This window comes from Cavia porcellus, unplaced genomic scaffold (assembly GCF_034190915.1).
Source record: "Cavia porcellus strain 051 isolate PalLab524CR breed Dunkin Hartley unplaced genomic scaffold, mCavPor4.1 scaffold_1, whole genome shotgun sequence".
Taxonomy (NCBI): domain Eukaryota; kingdom Metazoa; phylum Chordata; class Mammalia; order Rodentia; family Caviidae; genus Cavia; species Cavia porcellus.
Genome location: NW_026947484.1, coordinates 89694677 through 89707891, shown reverse-complemented (window position 1 = coordinate 89707891; position 13215 = coordinate 89694677). Strand labels below are relative to the sequence as shown.

Below are 13215 nucleotides of genomic sequence, written 5' to 3'. Positions count from 1 at the left end.
ATATAGTAGTTTTCTGTTATTTTTATTTCATAGTGGCTTGAGTATTCTTCCTGAAAAAAATAATGTGGTAAGATATTGTTACCTGAGAAGGAAAAAAGGAAAGGTGGTATGTTACCAGAATAATTTGGTCATCACACATATTTACTCAGTAATAGTTTGTTAGAGTTGAATTATAATTTCTTTAAAAATAGTTGGTGCTGTAGTAATTATGTAATTATGAAGTTAGTCACTGCACTTGAGTATAGTTACCGGATGGCAATCTTAAAAAAGTTGAAGTACTTGTCCATCTACTAGTCACATCAAAGTTTGAGTTATGAGCAAACCACTTACTATATAAATTGGTATGTTGGAATCTCTAGCCAATGAAAGTATTTTATAAATGCCACCCTTAAAATGAAACAGCAGCACTGTGCTCCGTGTGGTTGTTGCTCAGGATGTGTAACAGTTTCTGTTCAACCATAAGGCGTGTCTGTAGCCTGGTAGATACTAGCTGAGTGGAGTGATCCCGGGATCTGTATCAGTAACGTATTTGTGACTATAATCTGATTTGGAGCCCATGGAAGACCACTGCTCTGTATTTTACAAACCTATTGCAAAGATTATGTGGCACTAAGCTTTACTGATCAGGTATTTATTTTAAATATTCAGTATGTTACTTGTTTGTTATTTTATGTATATGTTTTTATCTTATACTTTTCCTTGAGTATGTCTTTTTTAGACTGTAGAGTATGCCTGTTTTTTGTCGTATCTGTATGTTTATATTCAGGAAAACTAGGTGCATTTTAAATACTTTTTACCATGTAATATTTTCTATTATAAGGGATCTTGTAATGATGGTAAAAATGTTAAGTTTTGGAGAGGGAATAGAAACAGGTGAAAAACTGAATATTTGATAGTTATCCTACTTATTTTGCTGGATTATATGCTCTTTTCTGTTGTTAATAGTAGTCACTGTATCCTGTATAATTACTGGAATTCATACTTTTTTTTAGTGCTAAATAGAACCAAAACATAAAAAGGACAGTACATGAAGTTAGTAATAGTGAACATGTTAAGAGAGTTTCTGTCATTTCTTTTTGCATTTGATAGTTGGCAAGGCTGTAAAAAATTAATATTCTTTGCAGCATTTCTTTTTAGCTGTACACGTAAGTTAATTTTTGTGTTTGAGCTACTTTAGTTTTAAAAAATGATACCTAGCCAATTACATAGTATGCTTTATCCTCTGACTTTCTTCACTTTAATGATACTGATTTGTCTTCTAATTTCCTAATTAAAAGGTAATAAAGTTCAACTTTTACTTTTGAAAGCCCTGGGCACTATTGCTATTTTAGATTTCTTATATATAAGTACTGATTTGGACCATATCTGGTTTATAACACTGGATGATACTGCATTTGAGTTGGTCTACATCTTCCTTTTCCTCTTCCTCTTTCTCTCTTCTCTTTCCTCTTCCCCTTCTCCTTCTTTGCCCTTCTCCTTCTGTTGTCCCACTGTTTGCTGTATCTAGGAATGAGAGGAAGAGTATTCCTGTAAAATTAACTTCGTGTTCTGTTATTTCTTTGTTTTGATAGCTTTATGGCTTTGGTGAGCATTGGCATTTCAGGGATGGTACCATGGTACCAGGGATGGTACCATGAGGCTCTTCATTTGAAAATAAGTTATTTTTGAATGGTCTAGGATACAAGTTGGAAATCTAGGAGTCATTCCTCACTTTCCTATGTGACTTCTAATATAGAAGCAATTAGAAAGACTAGCTTGCTTCTGTTTCTGTTGGTCTTGTCTCTAAAATGTTCCTTGGTTTTTGTATTTTCTTAAACTGTCTTTATTGTCTACACCAGAGCTCCAGTAACTTGTTGAAAGTACAGATCTTCTCAGGTTAATCCCTTGCTTTGATGGCTTTCCTGTACATAAGAATGAATGCAGCATTCTGAATGGTACATCTTTATGTCCTTCGTAATACAATCCCTTCTTTCTGCCCAGCCACTGTTCACAAAAAGTTTTATGATTTGCAATGACAGTTTATATACTTAGTTCTCATCTAATATGCCCATATTAACAACTTGTTTACAAATCTGGAAGTTAGCATACTATAAAAAGGCTTTTTAAAATGACTTTTTCCCACTAGATGGTTATTTTCTTTAGGTAAGGACCATGTTTTATTCACATTTCTATTTATAGTATCTAGTAAGTGGAAGCTTACTAGATACTCCTAGATAGTGGAGGCTCTGACCTAGGTTCAACTCGATGCTGTGACAGGACATCTGAGTGAAATTCCTTAGTGGTTTCTAACAGCTGTATTAGCACCTGTAGAGTATTTTAATGTGTTTTATTGTTTCTGGAGCATTAAGAATTCAGTAAATCTGGAATGGTGTCTATGATTGTGTAGTTCTTGAAACCTCTTTAGTTGATTCTAATTTGCTTGCAGGTATGAGAATCATTGTCTTTATTATTATACCTTTTTTATGTAAAAGGTACTCCCTAGACCATGTAAATAATTGTATAAGCTTTTTGAGTTGTATGTACTGAAGTATGGATGTATTTTAAAAGTCTTTAATCGTATCATATGTATAGAAATACCTTAACTCTTTCATTGTCTCATTTGGAGATCTGTTGGCAGATTTTTAGTGTACGACTGAAAAAAGCATTCAACTTGAGAGTAATGAGATTTGTTGGACTTCATTCTGTGGATTTTAATATTTTTAGCCACTTGTAGTTTCAAAATCATCTCCATAATGTTCTGTTATGCTTGAAAATTAAATTAAAGCATACAGGCTTGAAGTATAATAGCTCAGTGAATGTTTACATATGCAGATACCCACAAAGTACAGTTCAGGTCAGGATATAGGGCAAGCTCCTTTTCAGTTAATACATACTTCTTCCACTCCAAGATAACCATGATTTTGACTTGTATGACCATCAGTCAGTCTTTCAGTTCAAGCAACTAAAAGTTTTACATGTCTTTTGGTGAATATATGTACTTACGTCCCTTGAATTTACACATGGAATTGTTGGGTTAATAAAGAATGTATTTTAACTTACGTAATGCCAGTTTGTACCTTTAATATCAATTTACAATGAAAAATTAAAATTAAACTATTTAAAGCTTTGAGTGAAATTTGAGTATTTTGAAGTTTCTGTTTATTTTCCTATGTTTGTTGTCAAAAAAAGTTTATAAAAGTAACTCATTTTATAGTTTCTAAAAATACGGTTTTAGTCAAATAGATTTTTCTATGTTAGTAATTTTTTTCTTTTTTCTTCCTTAGGATTATCTTTCCTTGTGTGTTTGCCAGCAGTTATAGGACTGTAAAAATGGGTCTCCGGATTCACTTTGTGGTTGACCCACATGGTTGGTGCTGCATGGGTTTGATTGTCTTTGTCTGGTTATACAATATTATTTTAATTCCCAAAATTGTCCTCTTTCCACACTATGAAGAAGGACATATTCCTGGCATACTAATAATAAGTAAGTTTCTGTGTCTTTGTTTCCTTAAGAGTTTTCTCATTGTGAATGTTTTTGAAATGTAGTGTTTCTTCTATGATAACCTTCCTTTTAATGTGCCAATTATTTTATTGTGTTATAAATATTGTCATTCACTAAACTATGGAAGTTTTAAAAAAACCTTTATATATTTGCAAAGTTAGGTAATAATGTTCTTTCCATATTCATCTGGCTCTGCAAAATATATAAAGATTATTTTGGTGAAGAAAAAAAACTGATATAGCATGACAATTTGTGTGTGTGATTTTAATGTTTCTTTTTGAATTTAGTTGAAAATTTTAAAGTTATAAGAATGGAGATGGTCTGTATACATTGCTAGGAAATGTGATTTTATGATATGAAAATCACTGATTATGAAAGCACTTTAAACTTCTGGGTAATTATTTTCTGCTCCAGTCCATTGATAATGACTTGGTTATGATTTTAAAAATCATATCCAAGTGCTACATGTACATGTCATTTACACTTTTCACATACTTTACCTCATTTTGGTTTCGCAAGAGCTAAGGGAAATATTACCTTTGTTTTAAAAATGATAAAATGATCAATCTGTGCAGTTCTAAAGTGAGCACTCAGACTGTTCATTTTACATTATCTTGTTTTTAGTCATTCAACAAAATTCCTCTTTTCAGTTCAAATCGAAATTATAGTGAGTGAATCAATTTTTTGTTACTTATTTTTATGTTTATTTTAAAATTCAAAGGCTTTTTTATTAAGAGATTAAGGTACATTGAAAGGCAATTAAATATCACTAATTCTGAGTCATTTTGAAGATAAAAGGTTTACATGCAGAATATTTTTAAAATACTATTTTAATTCTTTCAAATGTAGTACATGTGGTTAAAAGGGAATCCATTCATTTACACCATTGTTAATGAAGAATACTGTTTATAAAGAACCTGATTCGTAGCAACATTATCCATTATTACCCTGTAAAGTAATATTCAAAATTGGTACATTTTCTTGGTAGTAGATTTGGTGAATGAAATGAATTGGTTGTTGAATTTTTTGAAAATTATCTTGGTGTTAAATAAAACTTTTAAACTAACTATGCTTGTTAATAAAATGCTTTAAAGAGTAATTGAGTTAATTTGTTTATTTTCAAGTATTCTATGGCATTGCCATATTTTGTCTGGTTGCGTTAGTGAGGGCCTCAATAACTGATCCAGGAAGACTCCCTGAGAACCCTAAGATCCCACATGGAGGTATGGTACTCTTTGGATTTATGAGTTTTACTGATGCCAGAATTATAATCTCTAGTTAATATATTTTATTGCCTTGCATTTGTTTTATGCCATTTAACACTACTTTTAAGTTTGTTCCTGATATTTCTTTCCAGATTTCTCTATTAAAATTGCACCTTGGCCCCTCATATCCCTTTCATTGCCTGGCAATTCTTTCCAGTTGTTGACATTTATCTCCCTCTACCCAATCTACATTTATATGTTGCTCTCCATAGCTAAGTTGTGTGAGGCTGTGGATTTTTGTTTTGTGCTATAACCTTGGTGTCCAGCAGTCTCTGCCTCTTAGAAGTGCTACAGATATTTGTGATTGGAATATAATTATGTGAGATATTTTTCATTCATTTTGGGGGAATAGTCTTAAGGTATTAAACCCAGAAATACTCTACCACTGTTTTGTATGTCAAGCCCTTTTTAAAATTTAATTTTGAGACAGAATATTCCTAAATTGTTGAGGCTGCCCTTAATTTAATCCTTCTGCCTCAGCCTCTCAGATAGCTGAGCATATAGTCACATGCCACTATTGCTGGCTGAGAAATTCTATTTTCCTTTGCAGAGGTAATTTTCTTGTTGGTAGTTAGCCTCGAGATATTGCAAATATATTTCTTAGAGTTTAGTGTTATGGACACTAGTACCTCTAATTCTCCAAATTGTAACAATTCAGTGAAAAATTTGAAAATCTTTTGTACTAGTGTATTTAAAGATAACTTTCCTGTTGTATAAATATTCAAACCACAAAGATGAATGAAAATATATTACTGTATGTATACAATACCTGATGTTGTGTAAACCTATTTATCCTTTGAGTCTCATTGTTTGATTGTTTTGCTCTCTTGTTTTGTTTTGAGAACTCTGCATTTTATTCTAGTAAAAAATTTATTTATGTCTTTGTAGTACATAATAGAACCAATACTCTTTAAAATAATTTAATAGCTTTTGTGCATGTTAGAATTACCTGGAAAGTGTCTTAAAAATTTTAGTGTCTAATTCAGTCAGAATTTAATCAGAATATATGGATGTATGCATTGGTATTGTTTCAAAAGATGCTAGATAATTCCAGTGTGCAGAAAAGTTTGGAAACTAATACAATAATTCTTTACATAATAAGGATTAAGTACCAGCTCACTTAAAGAACCTCATAAGTCCTGATTTTATGTTCTTGAAATCCATCACTTTTGGATTACCTTGCAAATTGAGAGATCAAATAGGATAATGTTAGTGTTTTTTGTGGCTATAGAAATTTCATACCACTATGTTGAACATTTAGTTTTTACTAACTTGTAGGAATTAGTGGTTAGTATATAAGTTAGTTGATGTTTTGCAGTGGGGATAGAGAAGAGTATGGCACTCAGTGATCTGTATAGTGAGTTCCTTTTCCCAACTGGCATAGCTGAAACCTTGCCAACATAGTGTATAAATGCGTTATTTACTTTAGTGTTAGAATGCAGTAACCTAGAACAAAAGCATTTTAAAACACGTTGAATGCATTTCTGATGAATTCAAGTGGCAGTAGGTTCCAGACACACCTTAGTAGAAGGGACCAGGTTTCATACTGAAAGGACACATAGCTAACAGGAGGAGTGCCACGACTCTGCCCTTGTGAAATTATCATGCACCTGGATTGTTAAATCTTAAAATTTGAAAAGAGAAAAAGGCTTATCAGTCTGGTTTTTGTTATGAAATACCTGAGACTGGCTAACTTTATAAAGAAAAGGTTTATTTAGATCACTATTTTCACTGCTAGAAGTCCAAATGACAGGGTATATGCTCTGGCAAGGATTTAGAATTTCCAGTAGAATCCTTGTTCCATCTAGGACTAATTTTCCAGTCTTACTCTCTTCATAGCCCTCACTAGAATTGTCCATAAGATTTTGTTCTGTGTTTTGTGTTATAGTAGCAATATACTTGAAGTAGGATATTTATGAAGGAAAGAGTTTCATTTAACTCACAGTTCTGGAGTTTCAAGAATGATATCTGCCTGAGAACCATTTTGGCTGGGTCATGTAATAATGAATTTCAAAGGCAAGACAGATGGGGATGAGAAAGGGTATTGCTAAACTGGAAACTAGAAAGAGACCGGGGCAGGAACCTCCCCTGAGATCTCACTCCAGGAAATAGTATTTTTTCCTTGCATGGACAATGTTACAGTGACCTAAGAACTTCCTGCAAGTCCTGTCTTTTAGAGATGCCATCAGCTTGCACATCACCACATTAAATACCAAGCTTCCAACACATAGACCCTTGTGTTGGAGATAAATAACACGCAAATCATTTCAGAAGGGAATCCCAATTTTTGAGAGGAATTCTGTCCTTCAAGAAAGGTCTGGGTTTATTCTTCAGCACCATATGTATTTACAAAAGTCAACAACTAATTCACAGTTTATAAAATATGAGTACAAAACAAGTATTTGCGGGCTTAATTGCGCCCATGAAAGGACTGTTATCTTTAGAGTACTCTAGTACTGAAGAACCTCATGGCATCTTGCTGATTTTTTGGATGTCTATATTTTATTGTGTTTCAGTTGGCTTATTTCTCTTCCTTGAGTCCAAGAAACTTCCATATTAATCGGTTGGAAAAAATATATTTATTTATTGTATTTTGATGTTTCCAAAGTCCTTTGATGTCTCATATCACATGATCCTCCTAGTAATTGAGGTGGGTAGGCTAGATAGTTGGTAGCATGGATTGTACATTCTAGGTTATACAGCTATGATGTTATAGAGCTGGCAGGAAGCCCAAAGTCTTGTCTCTGTTATTTTATCTTGGGCCTACTGGTACACAGAGATGAACAGTGTTAGCTCTTTTACTATGATTCTGGTAAAGTTGAAATCATCATGTATTTTTTGGTGCTGGTTATCTGATTCTTATAATATTTTTTTTTTTTTTAATTTTTTTGGGTCTTTTTCCTTTTATTGGTACCGGGGATCGAACTCACGACTGCCTGCTTGCAAGGCAGGCACTTAGGCCGCTGAGCTAAATCCCCAGCCCCCAATATGGTTTTAACTTAGTAAAAACAGTGCAAAATTTTAACAGTGAAAAATAACACTATGATTAAAGAGTTGAAGCTATATAATGGTAACATTTATTCTGGAATGTTTGAAGGTTGAACAGTTTCATATAATTAAGCTCTTCAGCAAGGCTTTAGCCTTAATACTTTTTCATTCTGTCCTAATTTAGTTGAATTACTCTGAAGTATTTTATCTACCTTTTCTTTTTTTAAAGAATAACTTTATTATACATGAGATCTATTAAATCTGAAGCATATTGAATCCTATGAGAAATTCCCAGAATTTGCGTTTGAACACTTAAGGGTTTAGAAGAAATAGTCCAGTGAAATAGTTACATATCTGATTATAATATTTAAGTTATTTACATGCATATTTGATATAACAAATATAAAGATATGTCTTAACTTTAAAAATATTTTTATCACTTTCATATTTTATGAAATGATTTTATTCAAACTCAATGATTTTTTGAGTGTAAATTCCTTTCAAGTGTGTGATTTCATGGCTTCTGGTATATTTAAAACATTTGTATTATCAAATTTTTGACTGTTGTCATCCAAAGGACCACTTTCTTTTTTGAAATAATGTTGCATAGCAGAATCTTCCAAGATTTTTGTTTTGATGCTATTCCTCAAAATTTTACCCCAAACTATAAGAATGCATGTGCTGTTTATGATCAGCTTTTATTCTTTCTTTTTGTATTACGGACGTTTGTTTCCTACTTTGACAGTCTTTTATGTCATGCAATCTATGTAGGATCTAAATCTTGTATTAAGTTTGGTAGTTTCAAGTAATGTTTTTTTCTCCAAAACAACTTTGTGATTTAAAATACAATAGTTTAGAGAGGGTCTCATAAAATGAGAGTCTTCTAAAAGACAGATATGCATTGTCTATGTTTTTTTGATGTATTCGTCTGGTTGGTAATCTGTGTATGATGATTTTATAATGACAGGATAAATAAATCTGATGCTGGCAAAATAAAAGGGGAATGGAGGGAAGAAAGGAACTGGAATTGAGATGTGATACCCTGTACTGTACTGTATATGTACTGTATGTCCCTATAACAAATGTAATCATTGCGTACTGCAGACATAGCAATAAAAAACCATGCAAGCAGAACATGATTCCCTTTTTCTGAGATAAACCAAAGTCAGCCAAATCAAACATTGCTTTATATTCACTGAGGCATTTGTAGCATTAGTAAAAGAGACATTAGTAAATAAATGTTATGCTGTGTACTTTTGTTGCATCGCCTCTGTCATTTATGGAGTGTCTTTTTTTCTTTTTTCTTTCCCTTAAAATAGGTATCTATTAATTTTGAATTTTTCTGCAATAACAAATCATCAGTTGAATTCTATTGTAGAGTTTTATTAGCATTATTAGCTGGCTATACAGAAATCTTGTAGGTAATCATCAGAATGTATCAGTCACTAAGATCCTATTTAGACATTAGTAAACTTCAAAGAACAAAAAGGCAAGGTGTAAAATACATTTTATTTATAGATAGACAAGGTGAAAGTGAATGGATTTTTTTTCTTACACAAAGAAAAAACATTGTGGATGTTACTTTAATTACAGTTCTGAAGTTTTACAATAGTAATTTCTTTGTTCTTTGATCATATAGAGTGTGTTTGCTTGTGCGTGTTGTGAAACTGAGTTTATAGAGGTCTTTCTTATTTCAGATGCTTCTTTAGTATCATCAGTGTATTTTAAGCTATTTCTTTATAAACAAATTTGTGGTCCACACTGTAGACCAGCAAACTCTTCTTTACTCTGAAAGTCTAGTAGTAAATATTTTCAGCTTTAGGGGCCATATGGTCTCTGTCACAACTCAGCTTTGCCCTTGTGGCACAAAAACAGTCAAAGATAGTATGTAAATGAATGAATATATAACAAATAAAACTTTGTTTTTGGACACTAAAATTTGAATTTCATGTGATTTCTACATGCACATTTTATTATTTCAATTTTTTAAAAGTTATAAAAATCATCCTTAGCTCACAGGTCATACAAAATCAGACAGTGAACTGAATTTCCTGCAGACTGTTTTGCCAAACTGGTCTAGAGTCCAAATTTCAGGCTTTTTCTGACTGTGCTAAACGCTATCTTTTTTGAAGTTATAACATTTTAGATTTGAAATAAATAATTTATTCTCTAGAATATTATGTGTTGATTTCTCAGAAAATACCAGAGTGAAAACAGTGTATTTGTTTTAAAGACTTTTTTATAAATGTAAAGTTTTTATGTTGCCTTTCATGCAAATTGGTTTATTATAATTGGTTTATAAAATCTCCTTCCTGACAATATTCTTTGCTGTATGAATTTCGAGTTTTAATGTTGGAATTTTTAGAAACATTAAGCTAAGTGGAGGAAAAGATGATATGCTTGACAATTAAATGAGTTGCCATTTGACTTGTTAAATACCTGCCTGCACTGGCTTAACTGTATCTAAGTTAAGCTTTAATGTTATGCCCATACTTTCAGTAAGGTGGAAGAGTAATATAAAAATAAATGCTGAAAATTTTAAAAATTTTGTTAAAGTAAAATTGTATTGCAACAAATATTAAAAAGTTATATTTTATATAATAAAAGGCAATTATCTTGACTTAAAAAACAACTCACCATTTTTATGGGCCTTAGGATAAAAATGCCTTTTCTCTTTATAGAAATCTCATGCTTTTAGCACAAGAACTTAATAGTGTTCTCTTTTAATATGTGTCAGAGAAAATTGCTATTTGGTGGTGGGGCAGATTTTTTTTTAAAGAATCCTTTTATTTACATTGCATTTTATTCTTCTTGTAACCTTAACTACTGAAACTATTCTGATATCTTTGAAATTTCTATGATCTCTCCCAGTGAACTCCTATCTATAGTCCCAGATTAATCCATTGATATTAGAAAAATAAAATGATTTGGGTGTAATAATGGCAAATGTATGGCACATATCCCACAGTGGGCTGTTTGTATCATTGAACTAAAAACTTCACCTTCACTGGTTGCGGGAAATAAGAGAAAGTGCTATGTATTTGATGAGAGGAGGTGCCACGTGTGTTTGCCTTGCATGAGTTTATGGGATTGATTTCCAATTTTTATTCCACTCAAACCAGGACTTTAAATTATTTCTTTTTTTTTTTGTGCTTTTAGATAGTAAAGTTTCTATAAATTAACTTTTCTAAATAAAATAATTTGATTGGACACAATGAATAAAATAGTTTGATGGACATTAGCATTTTGTTACCACATTTTCTTATATTCTAGTAATACATTCAAAACACAAACATACTGTTTTATGTCCTTTACCTTGACTGTAATAGTACTTTATTTTTGTTGTGTTTAAAATTAGAAACATACAAAATAGACATACGTAGAACAGTTACATTATTTGCAAGCAAATTTACACAGAAGTCTTAGAAAAATATGTTAGAGATATACAATGAAGGCTTCCTGTATAATCTCCCGAACAGTTGTTACTGAATTGCAACCTTTTAAATTTTTCTTCATTAATTGGATTTTAATTTCCTTTTCTAGAAAGGGAGTTCTGGGAATTATGTAATAAGTGTAATTTGATGAGACCAAAGCGTTCCCATCACTGCAGCCGCTGTGGCCACTGTGTAAGGAGAATGGATCATCACTGTCCATGGTAAGGAAAGAATAATTCACTGTTGGGGGAAAAAAGCTGAAAGAAAATCTTAGGACTAGCAGATTTAAATAAAGTTATATTAAAATTATTCAGTTTAAAAGAAACATTTTTTAATAAAGTTATCTTTAGGTTGATTATAGGTATCCACAGTTATTTTTTCACAGGCATTTTGTTGTTGCTAACAGAAATATTTGAGCAGAAAACTCAAATTGATATGTACTAAATTACACAAAAAGCCTAAGGTGCGTGTGTTAAATGAGCCAATGTGTAAAACAATGTGGTACAATATCTGACCTATAGGAAGTCCTCATGTCATTGCTGTTACTTTGTTGTAATAAACCCTGTGCATCCCATTGTTTGTATTTTCCCTCTGTTCAAAGAAAGAACAACATATTGCTAGTACCCATATGACCCCCTTCTATTCTTTTAAACCTTTTTAAGTATTATGTATTGGATATAGATTTTAACATTTTGTGCATGTTGGCTGTGTATTAACTGTAATTAGCTGTTTCTGTTGCATTGCCAACATTTTTGGTCAATAGAGGGCTCTCTTGTAATATTTAAAGAAACTCTTCAGTTAAAAAATAGAATTTTTGAAAAATGCTATGAGAATTCTGTATGGTATTTAATTTCAAAACCATCACAGAAAAAAAAGAAGATACTATATTCAATTCTGTTTTCCTAGCATTGGATTTGTGTAAACATTTAAACTGGTATAGTATTTACAATATACATGTATTTGTTTGCACATGTATGCATGCATATAGCAGATTGATGTATAACTTCATTTCTCTGAGTTAACTGAAGCGTCAAATCTACTTTTGCCTAATAATACCATTCAATTTAGTTTCCCTTGTTCCTGTAACTTATGTTGATGACATTACTGATTAACAGACTTTCTGTGGAAATTTGGTTCTTAGTACACACTGTTGTAATAGAAGGTAATTTCTTTCTATTCAGATTAGATTAGATTAGAAAATTTAAGAATATTTTAGAGAAAATAACCTTTTGTTACTGTATTACAATTTTAAATAATATTCTAAATCCATCAACAAGATAGTACATGATATACAGCATTCAAAAAATGTACCTTATTAAAGTAGGATAATTCCCAAGTAACTATCTAAATTTCCATAATGTCTGCAATCCCAACATAACAGATTTTTAAAAGCCATATGTGGGAACGGGTATATAGCTCAGTGGCATAGCGCCTGCCTGGCAAGCACAAGGTCTTAAGTTTGATTCCTGGTATGAAAAACAAACAAACAAAAAAAGCTATACTAAACATGTATTCAGATAAATGGTGCATGCACTTAATTTTAAGCACTTTTTGTTGTATTTCTGATTAAAAATAATAATAAATGAGCCAGGTGTGGTGGCATACACTTGTAATTCCAGCACTTGGGAGGCTGAGACAGGAGGATTGTTGTGAGTGTGAGGCCAGCCTAGGCTACAGAGTGAATACAACGCCAACCTGAACTGCATAGTGAAAACCTGCCCCCCCCCCCCAATACGGTAAATGTTCACAGTATAGTTGGATATCGGTGCTTCCTTGCAAATAATGCCATAGGACTAGCTTGTTGGTAACCAAATAAAGGTGGTGTGCCACCTCAATTCTAATGCTGGTGTGATTTCTTTGTTTTTAGGCTTATCACTTCAATAGGTTTATTCAGCTTTAAGAGTATTGGTAGCAGGCAGAGGGGAATTTAAAAAGACTGGAAGCGATGATCAAAAGGGGGTCTATATATGTAGTGTGATTGAAAAATATGGTAAATGTCTTAAGTTTTAAAACATTGTTATAGTGAAAGATACAGTATCATCAATAC

General features: G+C 32.0%; 1 protein-coding gene across 2 annotated transcripts in view; it reads left to right on the top strand.

Annotated features, from left to right (window-relative positions):
• Positions 1-13215, top strand: part of Zdhhc21 (zinc finger DHHC-type palmitoyltransferase 21) — a 55869-nt gene that overhangs the window by 8690 nt on the left and 33964 nt on the right. For both annotated transcript variants that reach the window (XM_013155095.3, XM_005004711.4), the window contains 3 exons: positions 3264-3463; positions 4606-4704; positions 11278-11389. In XM_013155095.3, the coding sequence (XP_013010549.1) occupies positions 3310-3463; positions 4606-4704; positions 11278-11389 (365 nt within the window). In that variant the 5' untranslated portion in view covers positions 3264-3309. The remainder of the gene's footprint in view (positions 1-3263; positions 3464-4605; positions 4705-11277; positions 11390-13215) is intronic.